A 21,558-nucleotide genomic window follows, 5' to 3' on the forward strand; every position below is an offset into this window, starting at 1 on the left:
GAGTACGACTTCCCATAGGCAGTTAGTTTGAAGTATAATCTCTGAAACTATAGTGATTTACTGGCTAATGTGTACACACAAAATTGCCCCATCTGCTGGATGGTCTACTCACATTTTTGTTGTATAACTCTTTCTTGGCAATTCTGCGAGAAGAACTAACAGAGGTGTTGCTAGCAGCTCCATAATTAAGGACAGATTCCATTTTTCGCTTACAGCAGGGATCTCTGTCTCTGTTTTGTATAAATAATACATTGTATCTTCCACAAATATACATGGATAGTTTAAATTTTCCAAAGATTTTCAAACAAATCTGTTAATTAGCAGGCCCTACCTCTTAGAGAATGCTCTCTTTCTTCATCAGATTCCCAACAAAGCAGGGATCCCCTCTATATTCAGTAATGGGCCCCTTGCTTTATTCTTATGAGTCTGAAATTGCCTAGTTTCATAAACGCCTAGATTATACAGGGATATAAAAGTAGACATCTGCCCTGAGTCCTGATACTCTTTTCCCTGGGTGTCAGGTGCTGTTCCATGTAACATTTAATCATGGCCTTTCTTGAACCTCTGGGATCTTCACAAACAAGATACTATGTTTCTGCACCATCAACCTCCTCCTCTAGGTACAGAAGCAGTCCTCCCAGCCCCAGACAGGAAATGAGTCAAAGCCAGACACTGTATTAACATCATCCCTTGATGAGGCAATGGTTCGATCTATACTTTCTCATCCACACATCTACAAGAGCTTCCACACATCTACAAGAGCATCTGCTCAAACATGTAGCTGATTCTCTTGCAACACTGGTGGAGACAACACAAGGTCTTGGACATTCTTTTTGCTGTCATACCGGGTTGTTTGTCACTCCTTATTACCAAAGGCCAGTAAAGCACATCTGGTAAACAACTGTATCAGTACCTCTGACTTCAAAAAAAGTCAGCTAAGAGGTACTGGGTATCATTTGTCAGATCTGAGTATCTGCACTCACCTCTACCTTACTTAGTAATGGTTATGGTGGTTAGTGAAACAAGCCCACTGCAACAGAAAGATAACTTCCAGAGATTTATTCAGATGTAAGAGTTACTCATCTACTGGCCAGTATTTCTGGATTGCTAATTATCAGGTGTTACTGGTGATGATTTTTAAAATTACATTAAATTTTCAGATTTGACATCTCCCTGGAGAACAGACTGGAGTTTAAATCTTTGATTGCTGATGAACAGCTGGTAGCCAGGATGACCCTCCACGCAGCAATGGATGACTCTGAATTTAGCCTCTGATTCAATGACAATGTCTATCATTAGGAGTGTGAAAGATCTTTCCCCCCCTTTTTATCCACTTCTGCCCCCTTAGTGATAGACATGTCCCTGCTGAGATAGGGAGCATATCTGGACCATTATCAGGCTCCAGTTCTCCAGACCCATGAGGATACCTGACTACATATGAATATTGCAGGGCCCAAAGTGGTTCACAGAGACTTTTGCATTCCTACCAATTGTCCATGGACTGACCATTCAAGTTATAACTGGAAACGTGTTATATAAATGGGCAGGGAGGATCCCTTTGATGTAGAGAATGCTCTAGAAGATATTTTTTGTCAAGCTGTGAGTGGATGATCGAGGATTCTGTTATCCATCAAATCTTCCAAGTGCTGGGTCATCCTTTTGTAGACCTATTTCCAACAGCCCAAGAAGATGAAATGTATCTATTTCTATTCCAAAGGAGGTCTAAGCCCAGGATTCCTGTCTGATGCATTCCTCACTCAGTGCTTCCTATGGATGATGTATGCTTACCCTCAAATCCCTCTGAGTCCTAGCATGCTCAGAAAGATAACACAAGATAGTAATAGCAACTACTTGGCTCATGTAGTTTTGGTACCTCCTGGAATTGATGCTCTTATCATTTCAGTCACTAAAACCTTTTAAATTTGACCAGATTTAATACCTCAAAACTATGGGAACATCTTATCTCTACATCCATCCTCCCTCTTCCTCACACTCACAGCTTGGCTACTTACTGGAGATCAGACACAGAGAGATCATGTTTCTCAGATGTCCAGAACATTTGATCTACAGTAGAAAAGTTTCCAGACTAACATAGGCTGTTAAGTACAAAAGATTCAGATTTGATGAGAATGTAAATTACAACCTATTGATTCCCAGACCCCTAATTCTTGGACTATTTATACTCTATTAAGCACTTGAAACTATCTATGAGAGTGCACTTGGGAGCCATGTTCACACATCACTCCATCCCCTCTTCAATGCTAAAGTTTTTCTCTGCCTCGCTATGATCACATTTTTTAAGAGCCTTATACAAGCTTTTCTCCCCATGAAGGGAACCTCCTTCATTGGACTTTAACGTTGTGCTGACAGGCTTTGTAAGCTGCATTCACTCCATCCATTTAAGCACTTACCAAATTGTTACTTACTGCATGTGTCTATGAAAACATCCTGAGCAATGGCAATTACATCAGCTAGATTTGGGGAAAATGTAAGCTCTCATGGTTGACCTTTTCTGTACAATATTTCATATGGGTAAATCATCATTCAGATCTCTCCCTGAATTTCTGTCCAAGGTAGCAACGGGTTTCCATTTGAATAAAAAGTTTTTTGTCAGTGTTTCCCTTAAAACACTTACTAATCAGGGAAAGGTAGGGTGTACATCACAAGTTCACAGGGCCTCCTTTAATTCACTAAAGACCAAACCTGCCACAGTTTCCGCAAGATGATTTGTAATATTTGCCAACAGCAAGGAATGTCAACCAGTATCTCCTCTGAGATGACTCACGTGAACGTGGAGTACCTTAGGGCCTGTTACAAGTTAGCTAGTTGAAAGCTCTCTCACTCAGACTAGGGCTCACACCCACTTGGGGTTCCTCAGGCCCTATCTCCCTTAAGTGCCGTGGAAAGAGCACCATCTTCTTTTGGGGGCGTGCTACTGCTCTCTTCCTGGGGCACACCCCCCCCATGCACATGGTAGGGAAAGGTGTGAGCAACGTTAAGAGTGGGATGGATTTGCACAAGTGCCCAATGATGTACGGAAAGTCTTATCTTATGAAAACCCATAGGCTCTGTCTGTACAGGGGGGTTCTGGTGCAAGAACACATCCACGCTGCCACATGCTTTTGTGCGAGGGCATCCATGGCAGTGTGGATGCTCTCTTGCGCAAGAAAACCCTGCCGCGCGTCCACACTGCCCTCTTGCGCAAGAGGGCTTACACTTGTTAGAAAAGAGTGTAGCTCTTGCGAGAAGCCCAATGCCGCAGGGTAAGCCTTGCGCAAGAGCGGGCGGGCCGTGTGGATGCTCTGCCGGTTCTTGTGCAAGAACCCACCAGTGCAAACATAGCTTTATTGAAGTGTGGGGGGGGGGGGCACCCCTGGCCTGACCCACAGCGCCTGGAAGGGGTGAAGGCAGGGAGGGCCCGTTCTCTGGAAGAGCCAACAGAGAGAAGCCTGGAGCCCTGACTCCCGCCCAGCCTCGTGTCCACTCAGCACTCCCCCTCCCTTCCCTGCCCGCCTCAGCGCCCCCCACCACATTTGGTTCTGCCCACTCGCTCCTCTTCCCCCCCCCTCCCCGTTTGGTTCTGCCCGCTCCTAAGCAGCTTCGAGTCCTCAATTCCTCCCCCGCACCGACGCCGCGGGCGCTTCACCCTCCCAGCTCCGGTTTTTTGTCCCCGGGCGGGCTCCGTAGCGCGTGCGGCGGCCCCTCCCCTCTGCGGCTCGCTCGCTTCTGCTGCGCGATTGTGCGGGCGAGAGGCGGCGGCGGAGCGAGCGAGCGAGCGACCCAGGCGGCGGCGGCGGCAGCGGCTCGGCGGCGCCATGGCGGCCGCTCTCAGCGACATGGCGGAGCCGGAGGGGCTGCTGCCCGGCGAGGCGGCGGCGGGCGAGGAGGAGGAGGAGGCGGCCGGGGCGGCGGCGGCGGCGGAGTCCGAGGCGCTGCTGCTGCTGCCCGGCGAGGCCGAGAGCATGTCGGAGCCCAGCCCGGAGAGCGCCAGCCAGGCCGGGGACGGGGAGGACGAGGAGGAGGAGGAGGAGGAAGGCGGCGAGGAGGAGGCGAGCAGCCTGGTGGGGAGCAGCAGCACCAGCAGCGGCTGCTGCAGCGACGAGACCCGCTCGCTCAGCCCCGGCGGCAGCAGCGAGGCCGACGCCAAGGAGGAGCCCAAGGGCCCGCGGGGCAGCCAGGAGGACGGGCTGGGCCGCGGCGGCGGTAGCAGCAGCAGCAGCGTGTCCAGCGGCGGGGACGAAGGCTACGGCACGGGCGGAGGGGGCGGCAGCGGCAGCAGCAGCTGTAGCGCCACTTCGGGGGGCCGGCGCGGGAGCCTGGAGATGTCCTCGGACGGGGAACCCCTGAGCCGGATGGACTCGGAGGACAGGTCAGTGCGGGCCCCGCGCCTCGGCAGGCTGGGGGTAGCCACAGCCCTGCGGTTGCTCCGCGGCCGGGGCTTGGGATCCTCGGCCCTCCAGCTCTTCCCTCAGCCAGGATTCACCCTTGAAATCCCGCACGGGATAGGGGCCCTGAGACGCCATCTCCTGGGCCTCCGGCACACAAGGGCTCCTCGAAATTCACCTCTCTTAGCCCAGAGAGACATGGAGCAACACCAAGCCACCGTCACCCACACTCCTGCCCCATCTCCCAGTCTGGGGCAGTAGGCAGCCAGTACAGGAAGGGATGGGTGGGGATTTCCTAGAACCGAGAGTAAGGGTTAGGAGCGGCCAGGTGGGTTGTGTATTCCTCCTGAACTGACCCAGCAGACGGAAGAGAGGTCTCGATACTTTTATTTGCATGCTGATTTTTTGCATGGTTAGTGCTCTCTCCTGAATGATTCTAGTCTTGCCAAGTTTAATGATAGTGAGCAGAAAAGTCCACAACTTCTATACTTTCAGATATCTATTTGGTCTTAAAATCTTTGTTTCTTCCTGAAAGTTTTTCGGGAAAAATCTCTGGTCAGGTGAGATTTCTTGCCGTATAGAAATCATTAACTTATTTTGATAGCCACTCGATTTGGTTCCTTCCTAGTTTGGTGTGCAAGAAGCCCAGCCTTTAAATAGTAGAGTTTAACTACTGTTTCCTGGGATGCTAATATCTCTTTCAAAATACTTTCAAGTGTCTCTAGTTGTATTTTGTGTTTAAAATGCAAACAGCAGGATCTAAACCTCAAAGATCAAGTGCTAAAGGTGTTCTCCATGTATTACAGAGAGAACATAAAGAAGCAGCCTGTCTAACTGTAGGGGGGAAATTTTAGTTTACTTGATCAGCATAGATTGTTATCTGGTATGTGGAAAAACCTCCTCGTGTACCAATCTTTGCTGTGTAAAATATTAGTTTTCTTCATTTAAAAGCCACACAGATTGATAATCCATGTAGTTAGTAGACAAGGTAGGTGAGGTAATTTGTATGGTGGACCACCTCTTCTTGGTGTAGTGATCTTTACAATTTTTTCAGGACTTGAAATATGTATGTAACTGAATCCAAAGAAGGATGAACTTTTTCGATTCCTATATAGATTTATCTTTTACACTAAATCTTTAGTTAATTCCTTTTTGTAAATGAACAATGAACTTAGCGTGCAGAACTGAATATTTAAAAATACTGTTTTGGCATGATTTAAGTTCAAAAACATAAAACTAGCAGCTCATTGACTGTCAAGTGCTACCACACAAACTAAGTGATAGGCAAATAGAATAAGAAATGCTAAATTAGTTACTTGAGTCACTTTACTAGTCCAACTCTCTTCTGGAGCTGCTTAATGAGTTTCAGAATGGCTTAATGATTCTGTAACTTTGATTATATGTGGTGCTTTGTGTCCTTGACACATGTATAGATCATTGCCCATTATTATTTTTACATAAATATGTTTTTAATTTTACTTAAGTGGAGAAATCTGGTTTATTTGTTCATATAGAGGAGCAAATGACAAAACAGTAAGGTTCTTAGTAGCATTTGAAAAGTTATTTATTTAGGTTTATAATGTGCTGTGTTTTTATCACTCCTAACAGGACATGATAGTGTGTGTGCGCGCGTGGGGCACGACGACAACCAAACTATGTTAAAAGCTTAGTTGAAGAAAAGCTTAAAATGTCCGTTCAAATACTGCAGAAAAGTAGCAGATGAGATTGATGTCAGTATATTTGAGTATTGACAACCTCTAGTGTTCAAATCAGCCACCTCCAAATCATAGAATTGACTTGAAAATCCTGATGATTTAAGAAACAATATTTTGGGTGCTTTGCATTTACCTTCTGCGTCATATGCTTTTAGTATGTATTGGTGTCATGTTTTCATTCCTTTTTCAAAGTGGAATGCTAGAAACTTTTTAAATGAGATTCTCATTTAAATTGCATAGAATCTGGGAGTTTGGGGCTTTAAAATATGAAAAATCAGTATTGCCAATCCACACAATTTTACTACAATGTCTAGCAATATTTGGTGTTTTTTTTAATCTAATGTAAAAACCACTTCATGTGTTTGAGTGACTATCTCGACTATCTCCTGGCCTAGTAGATACTGGAACACAGATACGAGCTAACTAGCCTGGTGCAAGTTAAGGATATTAAGAAGTGGGTACTTGACTAATTGTGTATTCAGTACAATTTGTTTCGAGTACCCGGTTAGTCAGTAAGGGGCCCTGCTGCAGCTCTGCCGTTTAAATGTAATAAGAGCCAGCCATGCAGGCAGCCTGGCTCCTCCTACATTTAAACTGCAGAGCTGCAGTGGGGGTAGGTCCAGAACTTGGTGCAAGCTAGGATTTAGTAGTCCTGGCTTGTGCTGGGTCCCGGATGGCTGCACCTCTGCCTTTTAAATGTAGTAAGAGCCAGGTGGCTCTTACTACATTTAAAAGGCAGAGTCGCCATGTGGGTGGCTCCCAGAGCTGGCGTGTTATGAGATTGAGTAGTCCTAGTTCGCTCCGGTTCCAAGATTGCTGCAGTTCTGCCTCTCAACCTCAGCACCAGCTTCTGCTGCCTCAGCTCCCCCCCCCCCATAGAGAAGCAGCAAGGAGGGTGGGAAGCAAGTAGTCATCATTTGACTCGACTACCTCGTAAGTCTAAGCTTGTCAAGTAGTCAACTACTTGAGTAGTCATTTACATCTTTAGTGAGAGAGAGAGACTCAACTTAGATAAGCAACAGAGTTAGGAGAGCAGTGGAAAGGAAGGCTGGATTTCTCTTTTGTGACTTATTTGCTGCATAATAGGATCCATATTTTTCCTCTACCCTTTCTCTAGCTGTTGTCATGTTCATTTTGGCAGGAAAGTTAAAACCTTTTTTTTCTTAATCTATGCCTTGCTACAGTGTTTCCCCCTAGATTGTATTAGTAATAATGTTTACATGGGGTACACCTCAAAATCATTTGGAAAGTGCAGCCATAGCAAAATGAGGCATCCTGTTTATTTACTGGTGTAGCACATAGAGAACTTAACACCCGTCCATGCACTGTGATCTTCACTGACTACCTGCTGACTTCTGAGTGAAGGTTCTGGCTTTCACCTATGAAGCTCTGAGAAGCTTGAATTTAATAACCCCTTTTTTAAAGGAGGAAGGGGTTAGTGGAGTGATGGTGTTGGTGAGGGATCCTTTTTAACATCTGCCACAGCCTATGTCTGGTAACAGTATGATTGCCCTTTAAGGTATGTTTTTGCCATACTTTTTCTCTGAAGGTTCGAATGGGTTAGGAAAAAGTTGAGAGGGTCACTATTTCAGAATTTGGGTGAGTGTTAGCATTCTAATTAATAAAATCCAGACATACAGTAATACAAAAATTCAAAAGTAGTTAATTCTCCTGCTTTTTGAGAGAACAATTGAATGCACTAGTATGAAAGTATTATAAAGTAATATCTAAATATATGGATGGTCTTATTTAAGATTTTAATATTCAATTGAAATCTTTCTCCTTCTGAGCAGCAGAAATGTACCTAATTCATTAGGATTGTCACATGTCTTTATGTCAAACTGTAGCCTGAAATATTTGAGGCATTGTGAAGCAATGAAAAAACCTACATACATGGTTATGGACTTTTTTTTTTTTTTTTTTTTTTTTGGAGGGGGCGAGGAGTCAGAATATCACCACACTCATTTGTTACTGGGATTCTGTTACCATCCAGTTTCTAAGTTTTCAGCCATTTTGACTTTATGAATTACACCTGTGACAACAAAGCATGTATTTCTGATATGTCCGGTGCTCAGACTTGTGATAGCTGTGGTAATTCAACCAATCACCACCCTCATTTTACAGCTAATTTGCATGCAGAGATTTCATTGGCTGTATGAAGGCAAATGCCAGGTAGATTACCTGGCCCAACTGCCATATCCATGTAAAACAAAATACTCCAAACACATGTGGGCTTTCATCTGCAAAGCTTAGCATAACTCACAATAACCCAAAACACAGCCCCATACCACAACAAGCACTTCCAATTTACCATCTACACATGTCAAAGCAATCTCCCAGCACAAAACACATATTCTAGCCTACTTTGACTTATGCTTACCATAAACTTGAAAAGCAAAGTTGCACATCATCACAAAGAAAGATTATTCAGCTTTTTTTTTTTTAAACTGATTTTGGGTGGATCTTGATGAAAACATGAGGGGAGAAAATAGGGATGTAAAATCCCATTAATCAGTTAGCCAGTTAAATGTTAAGTTTAACAGCTTGACCAGGATCCCGCAGGCAAGGAGCCTGGCCGGGCTGGAGCAGGCTCACTGTGCTGTGGGCTGCTCTGGCTGTGAGAACCCGCCTTGTGTAGGTACTGCTGTGGCCCATCCAGGCCTGCCACACTGTGCTGTGGGTGGGGGCTGCTCCACCATACAGCAGCTGGGCTGGATGATGGTGATACCTATAGATAATCGTTTACCATCCCTAATAGGAAAAATTGATTTCCTACAGCAAAAGCCAGGAAATTTTAAACATTAGCTCTTCTGTGTAGAAAATAGACACTTGGACGTTGGGACTGAATTTGACTCAGTGGATTTTACTCATTTATTCTCAAGCGTGAATTACTGTCCTCAAAGTAACTGCATAGGTACCACTTTCTTAGCAAATAGGTTTGTTTAGCCAATTAATTTTCCATTTTTGGTGATTTATTTTGGCTTTAAAGTATTTATAGTCGTTGACTTTCAGTGCCCTTCGTGTTTGAGAAGTTGTAGGTTAGTACCAACTTGCTGTTATCAATCTTGAAAAAACAACTTAACCTGATAGTAAATACTGTACTCAAAGAATGAAATAGATATAGGCAATTAGTAAATGACTGCTTTCTTTCAGTTGAAATGATAGTCTATTGCAGTGAAAATGCAGGACAAATCTCTCAGGAGCTGATTATCCTCCAATACCTACCCACAATTTCACTGTGTACACAGAAGGACAGACAAGTTCTGCCACAATTCACTTCAAAAGACTGAGTGGCTAAGCTTACTGCAGTAGGAAGAACCATGGGAGATGCCTCCAAAAAAGTACAAGCGGCACACATGGGTGAGGACAGCACCAGGATGTACTCCAGTCACCCGCAAGTTTCTTAAATTGTGAACTGAAAAAACCCCCAACAAATAGTCTGGTAGCACTTTATAGACAAGTGGTCCCCAACGCAGTGCCCGCGGGTGCCATAGCGCCCGCCGGGGCATTTGTGTGCTCCCGTCGACAACCTGGGCCGGCCCCGCCCCCGGCGCACTGGAGGCGCTGGCCCTAGGCGCGCGACATACACCGGCGCCTGGTCCGCGGCGCTCGGGCGGCCCCAGCCTCGCGGCACATGCGGGCGCGCGTCGCTGGTGCTGGCCCCGGCGCACATGCCGGCGCCTGGTGCAAGGGCATCCCTGCCCCTGGCGTGCCCCAGGATGCGCGGCCCCGCCCCCGAGCGCCCGGCGCATGAGTGGCCCCACCCCGGCGCCCGGGAGCCTCTAAAGGTTGGGGACCACTGTTATAGACTATCAAAACATGTAGATGGCATCATGAGCTTTTGTGGTGTGTGGCAACTCTTACCAAAGTGGTGTACCTTGGAGTGCAGATTATCAAGGTTAACTCTAGGCAAAAGACATAATTCACAGTATTCAGAGGATTTCAGGGAAGGACATTTTTAGACAAATGCATTTGAGAAATTATTTTTAAGGTTTAGAAGTAAAACCTTAGATTCAGTTGTTCCTTTGTTAATTTTTGCCATCTTAAAATGAGGATGTAGCAGCACTAGGAATGGAAATCCTGATGTATTTTTTTGTCTGATTCGGAATGGGGGGGGGGGTCTCCTTAATATATTGTGTGCAGCTTTTTTGGGGAGGAGGTTAGTTTATTAGATCTCCTAAAGGCTTGGTGTCAGGTTTGCCCACATTTGACCTACTTTTTTAAGCTGTTAGTTGTAAAACTTTGTCGTCTTCTAAATTGACGACTTTGGAGTGGTATTTGCAGACCGTATTATGAATGGTAAGAGTGACATTTATGAAAGCAGAACAGCAATCTAAAATACAATAAAAAAGCAGGAGGTACTAGTGCAGCTGTTTCATTTCTATGATGTGTTCTTGTGACCAGATTGCAAAATGCTTCAAGCCTCTTTTAGGTATGCCTTCTCATTTGTGAAGGCTGCACATCCTACCCAGGAAGTGAAGATCATCCATTTTACACCTACATCAGGGTGCTTAAGCAGATGGAATTTAGTATAATTTTTCTAGTTCTTATGTAACACAAACCACAGTTGACAATTGGCTATACAAGCTTTTACTTACAGTTCAATGATTCTGCTGAAAATAACATTAGCATTGTTTTTTAAAAATGTGTTCCTGACATTTTTGCAGTAGCTGTGAGATTTAGAAGTAGTACATGGTACAGGAAAATAAATTCTGAATTCTAGTTTCCATAATGTTTTGTTCAAGTTTTGTGGCACTGGAGGAAAAATGTTTAATGGAAGACCAAACTGCCTAGATATTTCATAGGAAGGCCAGTAGCATCTCTTGCTATACAATCTCCTGCTAGTTTTAATTAAGCCTGGATAATATAAAGGCATTTAGTGGACTAGTTAAAAGAACTTGATCATGTGTACTTTTGAACATTTCTTTAGGATTATTGCAGTGATACCTAAAAAATATCTAGAATCTGAATTTAGTACTCTTACCACTCAATGAAACATGAGTGATATGATTAATTTTACACAAATATAGTTGGGATTCTTGCTCCCAAGATACCGGCTTTCGTTTCCAGCTTTTAATCATTCGCCTACAAAATAAATTTGTTAGCTACTTAAGAGTGTTGTGGGTTTTTAAATGTTTGAATTTTCAGATATCTCAAATTGCTTCCTTTTGAACTTTAGTGGGTTTAGTCATTGATGTCAAGTGTTTTTGTCATATATCTGGGGCATAAGCAGCATGTTCAAAGAGATTGTTTAGAAAGAATGTTATAAAAACCCTTTTGTATTTCACATGATATTAGTTTACAGTGCACAGATATGTAGTGTTCTAATTCTCAGAAGCAAGTTATAACTTTAAAAAACTGGAAAATACATATATCCCATTTCATTAAATTGCTGTAAAGCATCTTGCCATTTCCTGCACAAGTCTTTGAACAGTTCTTGCTTAGCTTTTGTTTCATGCCATTGGATGCCAAAAGAGATGTCCTGGGACTTGTAATTTCAAATTTAGTGTTTCTTTGTAGGACTCTTTTTGTGCTAGCATTTAAGATCCTATCGGTATTATTTATACAGGGATAAATCATCTGTGACTAGCTGGGTGTGGGCTTGTGGGGTTCAGATTCCAGAGCTAAAAGACATTTGGGCTTGCACTGACGCTTAAATTCTGGCACCCTGGGAAGGAGGGTCATGGAAGGTCCCACCCCAAGCCTGAACATCTACATAGCGATTTTTAGTCTCCTGAGCCCTGTGAGCCAGATTCAGCTGACCAACTGTGGCCATGCCATGGGTGTGTTATACTTGAGTAGAGGTACCCTAAATCTTTTTCTAAACTTTGTCGTTGCTTAGTTTCACTGGCAACTTCTCCAACTGTATAAGTTCTGAAAGGCATATGTAAAAATACCCTGTGTACTATACTAGTAATGAAGTGAAATCCATACTGGCTGAGTTTGGCTGGCAGACATGTCAGCCTATTGAATATTGTCCAACACGTGCTGTCTAAATACAATAGTTGATACTAATGGCAGGGGTGGGTGGAGAGGAGAGACAATTTAGGAGGCTTGTTTAGGGTATGTGTCATTTTAAAAAAATCGAATTACTGGCAGTTATCATGAAATTCCTTTAATTTGGATATAGTTAGCCAAATAAGAACATGAGGTAATGGATCTTTACGTAATGTTGCAGTTCAAATGCTGTTCAGGATTTTACAGGATGCAAAAGACACAAGGCTTGATTATTTGTTGCTCTTTTTAGTCTTTTCCTGTGATATAAAGGAGGCTTAAACACAGAGGGACAGATCTTCAACTGGTGAAAATTGTCATAGGAAACAATGAAGTGGTTTTTTTCTCGATTGTAGAGCTGCTACGCTATATCTGCAGTGGCCACCCTGGCACGGAATTACTACCTGAAACGGTTTTTATTTTTTCTAATATTGACTCCAGGGGGTAGCTTAGTTAGTCTGTACAGGATAAACTTAAACAACAACAAATGGTCTGGTAGCACTTTATAGACTAACAAAACATGTAGATGGTATCATGAGCTTTTGTCGGCAAAGCCCACTTCCTCAGATGACTGGAGTTTTGAGTTTAGGATGTACAGACCCAAATCAATAGGGGGAAAGAGAGATGCTGGCAGGGCCCACTACTATATGTATATTGGACAAACTGGACAGTCCCTACGGGAAAGAATCAATGGACAAATCAGATATATATAAAGGGAACGTACAGAAACCTGTTGGAGAGCACTTCAGTTTACCTAATCACTCTTTAAAAGATCTCCAGGTGGCTGTCCTGTTACAAACCAATTGTACAAGCCAAATACACACAGTCATTGGAATTACAGTTCATTCAGTTCCTCTACTGTTAACCACCTCAATCGAGATAACAGATGGGTGGGACATTATCAACCTTACATTCAGTGAAGATGCTAACAGCTCTTTGTGTAGATTCCTGCCTTAATACCCTTCCTATCTAATTGCTATCCTTTGATCCTTATCTGTTTCTTTTTAACTATCCAATCTTCAGGTGCTTATAGATTACCAGTTCTGCCTACTTGTTTTTCCCTTTGCTATTTTCATACCCTCTGCTCCTTGTTTTCCTTTCCCTTCCTTTTTTCTTCCCCCTCCCTCCCATTTATTTGGGGTCTGCACATCCTAAACTCAAAACTCTAGTCATCTGAAGAAGTGGGCTGTGCCCATGAAAGCTCATGATACCATCTACATGTTTTGTTAGCCCAGTGGTCCCCAACGTTTTGGGGTTGCTGGGCGCCTGAGGGCAGGGCCGCTCACGCGCTGCGCGTATGGGGGTGGGGTCACTCACGGGCCACGTGGCTGGGGGTGGGGCCAAGCATGTGCCGCACGCCCGGGGCCGGCACCGGCATGTGCCGCGACCCCAGGCAGGGGCCGCCCAGGTGCCTGGGGCTGGCACCTGCCGCGCACCCGGGGGCGGGGCCAGCCCAGGTTGCTCCGCGGGCGCATATAAATGGCCCGGCGGGCGGCATAGCACCCGCAGGCACTGTGTTGGGGACCACTGTGTTAGCCTATAAAGTGCTACCAGACCATTTGTTGTTTTTTAAGTTTATCCTAATATTGACTGTTCATCATTTTGAGGGGTGTCCCTTGAAATACTGATAATTATTTCTTAAATATTTGATTAGCATTCTAGAAACGCTATTCAAAGGTGGAATAATTTGTTTCCATAATATAATTGTCTTAATAAAGCTATACACATTTAGCTCTTTAAATTTTCCTCATACTGTACATCAGTTTCTTTCAGAAACCCCTGACAATTTATTTCTGTTCCCTGAACTCCTAGGAAAATACACAAGTTGAAGGTAATGTGGTCCCTGAAAGTAAACAACAAATTCATGGTATCTTTGTTGGAGCCATGTACAGACACTCGATCTATGGGATATTTAATAAAAAGGATTTTTTAATTTAAAATGAATACGTTTATTTTAAAACATTTAAAATTTAATTTGAAATCCTATGCTCTATGTTATGGCCTAAGTATAGAAAGAAAGTTGAAAATATAGGAAATCCTGTTTCCTCTTCCAATTTATGAATAAAATCTAGAAGCAAGTCTATTGATTCTAAAATCTTTTAGGATATGATGCTCAGAAAAAAAAAAAGAGATCACTTTATAGTTACAGATAATTGTTTGTTTATCCTACCTTTAATGAATCAGTCATTTTTAAATGCAGAGCATATGTCTAAAACATTCTGGTAGTTTTATTCAATAAAAAAATTAAAATGCTTTGTGTCCTTTTAATTCAATTTATACCCTAGTCCTTGTGTTATGAGAAGGAATAAATAACTCTTCCTTATACTTTCACCTTGCCAATCATGATTTTTGTAGACCTCTCGCTCCTTATTCATCTCTTTCCCATGCAGAAAAGTCCCAGTTTTAGTCCATCTCTCCTCATATGGAAGCTGTTCCACATTCCTTATTTTCTTGCTTTTTTTTTTGCTTTTTTCCGTATCTTGTTTGAGATAGGGCGACTAGATCTGTATTTACATAGAAGCAATATGATGTTTTCTGTCTTCCCTTTCCCTTTCCTATTGATTACCAAATTCTGTTAGATTCCTGGAGCTATTCTTAAGGACCTCTCAGAAGTTTTACCTACCAGTGTGGACTATAGTGATCTCTTCTTCTGGAATCTGTACTGACTTCAAATGTACAGTTCTCTCTTTCTGTGCTTGCTGAAATCAGGTGGAGTCTTTTTGTTTACTGTTCAAGGCCTTGTCTATACAGAACAGTTTTGTCAGCAAAAAGTAGCATTTGCCTACAAAACAGTGGAAATGTGCACACTACATAGCTATTTTTGGTAGCAAAAACTCTGCTGTTTTGCTGACAATGTAAAATCATCTTAATGAGAGGCATAAAGTTTTTTGGAGTGAAGTTTAACAAAGCATCAGTGTAGGTGCTATTGACATACTGGCCTCCCCCAGCATCCCACAATGTTTTGAACTCATGGCATGCACCCATACCTTTTTAGAGCTCCCAGGAGCTTTGGATGCTTTCACATCCCTCTGCATGGAGAGCTCACAGAGCTGCTGAGGAGGGAATTACAGAACCATTAGTGCAGAATCATCAGGCAAGCAGACCAGGGTGCTGCTGTGGTGGGAGTAAAGGGAGAACAAACTGCTGTGCTGTGCAGAGCTGTGGGCTGATATATATGTGGGGATCCCCAGTAGAGATATTAAATGTCAGTTAATTGAATAGTTGATTAACCTCACGAATTCTTATGTTACTCGACTATCTATAGTCCCCGGAGGCTGGGGCCAGGAGCTGTATCAGTTCAGACACCAGAGGCAACAGCGTGTATCGGAGGCAGCAGTGCGGGTTGCCGGGTGGGAGCTGGTCCGCGAGGGGAGAGAGTTTAAAAAACAGCTCCTTTTGTGAACTGCCTGCCTGTCACCCTGTGCTCCTGCCTCTAACACAGAGGGAGCGGTGCACGGTGACAACAGCCCCTGTCCGGGAGGGGTCTGAGCTTCTGGACCCAGCGCAAGCAGGAACTGAGCCGGGCTGCCTTCCCGCCTGGCTCCTAATGCACTTTAAATGCAGAGCTGCAGCAGGGGTAGGTCCCGGACCCTGTGGGAGCCACAACTGAGCCAGGCTCCTGGCCAGCCCGCTAAAAAATTTACTGGGATGGGGGAAATATGTATAGTCTGTAGCAGTGGTCCCCAAACTTTCGGAGCTGCTGGGCGCCCAGGGGCAGGGCCACACATGGACTGAGCGTCCAGGGGTGGGGCCGTTCACACACCGTGTGCCTAGGGGTGGGGCCGTTCATGCGCCATGCACCCGGGGCAGGAGCCTCCCATGAGCTGTGCGCCCCGGGCAGGGGATGTCCACAAGCCGCGCGCCCGGAGCTGGCACTGCGCATGCGCGCCGGAGGCAGGGCTGACCCAGATCATTCGGCGGGCGCCATAGCGTCCATGGGCACTGCATTGGGGACCACTGGTCTGTAGCATTAACCTATAAGCTTTTGCTAATCAGTTAATCAACTACATTATTACATCCCTAATCCCCCTTCCCCAGGATTGTTTGCTCAGGTTGCTGTCTGAATTTAGACTGCATGCTGGCACATTTTTCCCCAACACACTCTTCCTCTCGGTCTCTCCCGCACGCTTTCTTCCCCCTGTCTTTCAGTTGAAAACTGGCTGGCAATCTAGTAGAATGCCTGTGGATTGAGAAACTTGCATTATATGATGATGCTCTGTTTGCATTGCAAATCCTTCCCATAGCACCCTGTGGACAGTTGAACCACGGGATAGCTATTTATAATACAAGAGATGCTAGTGTGGATGTGCTCCTCCAAAACAAGGAGCATTCTGTGGACATGTAAGAGCAGTTTAATTAAAGTGGCATAACTTTTGTTGTATGTATTGTAAACAAGACCCTAGATTTGAGCATCGGAAAAATTGGGTGCTATTAATGGAGGAACCTGTAGGTCTGAAAGGTTCTCTTTTTGATCAGACTGAACTAAAGTTTGTTGACCTTTAAGAACTTCTCATAAGGCTAATTTTTTAGGTTAGAATATTTTGTGTGAGGGAAGATTGCTCGGGTTAAGCTCTTGAGGAGACAAGAGTAACCAGATGTAGAAATCTTAATTGTAAATTTTACAGAATTTAGTTTGTACCTTTTTGTGTTCAGTGCCTGGCTCTGAGGAAGTTTTTACATAAGTGGACTGTTGCAAGTAATTGTATTTATAGAAAGGTAGAACAGAATTAGGCTGTTCTTGTCTTTTTAAATATTCATTCTCCACCATTCTGCTGCTTTCAGTTATGAAAGGCTGACAAAGATGAATTTTGAGATAACAGTGCCTTCATTAAATTGGCCAGAAGGGATTATTTGCAATAATGATGAAATCAGCCTCCTTAGAGAACTGCATTATGTGTTGGGAGTAGTGTGTACTTACATGATTTTCATTTAAAGAGATAAAATACATGCTCAATATATTTTCATTTGTCTTTAACTTTTTTATTGCATTTTTCAACCTTGCAAAGTAATTAAGTCTTTAGAATGTATGTAATCAGTTTAAAATGTCAAAAGAAAGCATTTTTAATTTTTTGCAATTGGAAAAATATGTTTATATTCAGTTTCACACCCACTTAACTTGAAACTGGCTTACTGGATTTTGTGTAGGTAATTTTAAAAAAAGGAAAAATGAAGAAAAACTTCGAAATTGTAAAAATAGAAGTTATAGGTTTAAATGATCTTTCAACCTTTATACTATGATTTTTTTCCTTTGCAAATCATTTTGAGAGCTACTGATCAAAAGTGCTATATTGGAGCTATTTATAATTAGTTGTATTGTTGATATTTTAATGTCTTGTAGAAAGATGTGCTGTATCGGAAAATGGAAGGAAAAAAATGTTCTGGTTACAGCTCCACTGGGAGTGATATTTTATGTATTATTTATCTCTAGGGCATATATCTAACGGATTGCAAAAATCCAGGCGGATAAAGCACTTTTTCCAAAACACCCAAGGAATCCCCAAAACTCATTTCATGTGCACGTTGGTTATTATGTTACATTTTCCAGGATTCTGTTTAAAAAAAAAAAAAAAAAAAAAGTGGGAACTGCTACTGACTCAGTGTTTATAGTTAAGAGTCCTGTAGCTTGAACAATGGAATGGGAACTTCACAGATGAAATGGAATTTATACAGTACTGGTCCAGTTCTTATCCATCATAAAATTGAAGCAGATGTGGAGCACAGATTATCCAAATATGAACTACCTACCCTGATTATCAATTTCTGGAACGTTAAACTTCAGTTTAAACACCCAATGGATCCTTATCACACACTTTTTTCTCAGCAATTATAACCAGTGCAAGTAGAGTTAATTTCTTCTCATTTTATTAATAGGTCTGGCCCATCATAATGAAAGGATTCGTATCCTCTCATAGCCTTAAGGTTACTGGTTTCAGCCTTTCCCATGTTTCTCTAAAATAATATGTTGAAAACAATCCAGCATTTACAAAGAATTCAAGCTATTTGCAGAGTCCTGAGTTTTCAAAAAGTCACTGAAATTTGTGACTTTGTATTGAAAAGAAGTGTGTGCACACTCCAAGGATATAAAACATATCTGCTCTATTTCCCTTTGTTTAGAGAGATTTTTTTAACTTATAAATCCTAGTAACCATAAATCAGCAGTAATTCCTAAAATGCGTACTGTTTTTATGTCCAATACTGTTCCCATTCCATTTCAGTTTGACAGTTGGGTTGCTATTTAACACCAATTTTTTGACGGTGCCTAGCTCAGTAAGGTCTCGATTCATAGCCTAGGATTCCTAGGTGCTGTGGTAATACAAATATACGTGGAACCTAGGTGAATCACCCATGCCTTCCCCTGTTTTTTCCTTTCTCATGCCTACTTTAATCCATTGTGGTCTGGTTGTAACAACCCTGTCTTCCCTCCAACCCCCACACTTTCCTTTCTCCCCCTACCCCCCCAACACCTGGTTGTGTGGCTTTTAGGAGACAATTCTGTGTAGACTTGGAAATAAGGCCTTAAGTCACATAGGCCTGAACCTGCCATATTTTTGTAACAAACTTCCCATTATACTTTCACAAAATCCATGGAAGTGATGTCAGTTCTTGACCATAAGAGTTATTTATATCATGTTATGCCTGGCTCACTGGCACTTAAAGCTTTATCTTCAGATAATATCCAGTGCAATCTACAGGGAAAGTTCAGTATTTCATTCTGTTTGTGTTAGTATCTGAGGTAAAAACACTTGGGATGGAGATACTTCTTAGTACTTTGGTAGATTCTTATGTGATGGCTATAAGGAATGATAGTTGGGGAGAAGATGGCAGATGCTTTATCAGTGGCTAAGCAATTTAGTCAGTACTGAAAAAATAAAGTTAAAAGTCCTTTAACCTACTAACGTGTTATCCAGATACCTTGCAGATTACAATCTAGTACTATATAGATGGGAGAGAAAACTTGAAATAGACTTGAGTTAATGCTTCCCAAAATTGAAACATTTGCTTTGAGAGAGGTAATTTGAGCCCTTGGTGAATGTTGGTATTGAACCCTGATTTTTCTCACAGGGCAAACAGTATTGTTCAGGTCCAGTGATCTTTCCTCATGGTAGAGGAATCTTGGCAATTAAGAATTCTCCGAGCTACTGCAAGTAGTGGTATGGCAGTAAGGTTAGAATTTTAGGTTCTAAGCTCACATATGTAGATTAGAAGATTCTAGTGCTTTGATTGGGCTTTTCTATAGTTAGGGCCGTCCAAAGTAATGACCCCACTTTCTTTTCTGGTCAGAGAACCATAGCTTCTGAACCACTCCAGTATGCCTGAAAGTCAGTGATATGCATTCTTATTTTTACGGGCTACTTTTACTAGTAGTGGAAAAAGATGTATTTCACACTTGTGCTTCTGAATGAAGTACACAATTTTTTCATGCTTGGAGGTGAAGATATTAAAATGCATGTAAGCAGCCATCTGCCCCCCTATGCTGCTGCTGCCTCTGATACAGAGGCAGTAGCCTGAGAGCCCATGCATGTGGTGAGCTAGCTTTAGGCTATTGCCTCTGTATCAGAGGCAGCAGCTCAGGATAGCAGGTAGCTCCACAAGAGCTGGCGTGTGCCAGGAGCGAGCTTTTAAGATGGCTCTTCACATGTACAGGTAACCTGTGTGTAACTGTGAACATTAGCTGATGAGCTCCCCCCCTTTCTCTGTATCGGAGGCAGTGGGGAATGTGGAAGCAGGAGCCGGTGCTGGAGGGGAGCCTGCTTAAAAGCTGGTTCTCCCCAGCATTGTTTTTGCGGTGCTGCCTGCTCCCCCTTCTGGCTGCTGCCTCTATCAGCGGCCATCTTTGTACAGGTTGGAGATCTGTAGAGTTATAGGAAAAAGGACTCTAATTATAGGCCTTATGAAGTTGCATGTGGTTGAGACTAAGTTTTGAGTTTCAAACTCAGTCATTTGAGCTTTCCAGTCAGAAGGGTGGGCATTTTGGGTAATTTTTCTGAATGGTGGTCCAATAGCTATTTCCCTGATTTCTGTTAATTGCAGGGATTTTTGTGCTGTGTGGAATGACCTGTAGCCTGTCAGCGCTATCATATAGCAACAAAAAAGGGCCTTTGGTATTCAGAAATGGTAAAGATTGCTTAATTTAACCTCCCTCTGTGAAGGTCTCTTTGCATTTCCATGTGTGGCTGTGCCTTGAAAAAACAGACCATTGGAGGGTGCAAGTGAATTCTTGTTTGAAGGTGGTATCATCTTGCTTAGGGAGTGCACTCTCCCAACTTCCTTGGTTTCTTTACTTGTCACAGAGAGGAAATGGAACTTGATTTTGATCTTTAGGACTAGACTTACTCTTTGCTGAACTTGAGACCCAAGAGAGGGAGGAATAGCTCAGTGGTTTGAGCGTTGGCCTGCTAAACCTAGGGTTGTGAGTTCAATCCTTGAGGAGGCTATCTAGGACAAATCTGTCAGGGATGGTACTTGGTCCTGCTGTGAAGGTAGGGGACTGGACTCAATGACCTTTCAAGGTCCCTTCCAGTTCTAGGAGATAGGTGTCCCTTCCAGTTCTAGGAGATAGGTGTATCTCCATTCATTTAAATTGTATAGAGCAGGGATTTGAAACTCTCAGCCCAAGAGACATCTGTGTCCCAAGAGTTCCACAATCCAGCATGTGTGACTGCTGGCACCCAAGTTCCTGCAGCCCTGGGTGTATGTGGGTGTACATATCTTTCCCCAAACCCAACTCCTGCGCTGCCTCTTTCCACCTCTGTTCTGCCTTCTTTCCCCTATTGCACCTCTTCTCCCAGAACCCCTTCCCTGATGGCCATGGCTTTCTGGGATTATTGGAGAGCCTGGCATAGGGAGGCAAGTGGGGTCAGGCCCCTATGTACTCACTATCGTGGCAGGAGTTGGAGGGAAGCAAAGTGATGCAGCAGCCTGCTCTATTCTGCCACTATCTCCCAAGCCACCTGGTTGCTCCACATTGCTGTAACAGCTTATAGAAGGGACAGCTCTTCTCACACATGCCCTGAGCCGGTCATCAGTTTGTTCTGTTTCTTTACAGTTAAGTTCTGTGGGATACCATGAATCTTACCTTGACTTCCTTGCAGGAGGAACAAAAAAAGTAGTTAAGATACTGTTCACTATGTGCCATATGGTCATTATGCACTTGGAGGAAAGAATATGATTCTTAGGACAGCAGTGCAAGTGCAGTAGTCAACACTCACCTTTTCTTACCCTACCGGGTCTGGGATTTTAAGGGCATGATAAATGGTCATTATGTTAGGAAGCCTTGCTTTTGGGATCTTTATTAGGACAAAATTTAAGTGGTGGGGTCTCCATATAAGTCTCTTCCTCCTTCATTTATCAATGGAAATTACATTCCTGATAGCTACTACATCTGTTGAGAGGGTGAAGGAACTCAGTACTTAGATGACCGATGATTCCACATTATACTGTGGCCCGTAAGGAGCAGATCACTA

At 43.3% G+C, this 21,558-nt stretch overlaps 1 protein-coding gene across 2 annotated transcripts in view; it reads left to right on the top strand.

The window, feature by feature from the left end:
* The first annotated feature begins 3,645 nt into the window (after positions 1 to 3,645).
* AEBP2 (AE binding protein 2) overlaps positions 3,646 to 21,558 on the top strand; it is a 68,238-nt gene continuing 50,325 nt past the window's right edge. The window contains exon 1 of one of the 2 annotated variants that reach the window (XM_075897841.2): positions 3,646 to 4,369. In XM_075897841.2, the coding sequence (XP_075753956.1) occupies positions 3,816 to 4,369 (554 nt within the window). In that variant the 5' untranslated portion in view covers positions 3,646 to 3,815. The remainder of the gene's footprint in view (positions 4,370 to 21,558) is intronic. The other variant, XM_075897833.2, reaches the window with a different exon arrangement.

The sequence above is a fragment of the Pelodiscus sinensis genome, chromosome 1, assembly GCF_052426305.1.
Source record: "Pelodiscus sinensis isolate ZL-2025 chromosome 1, ASM5242630v1, whole genome shotgun sequence".
NCBI lineage: Eukaryota > Metazoa > Chordata > Testudines > Trionychidae > Pelodiscus > Pelodiscus sinensis.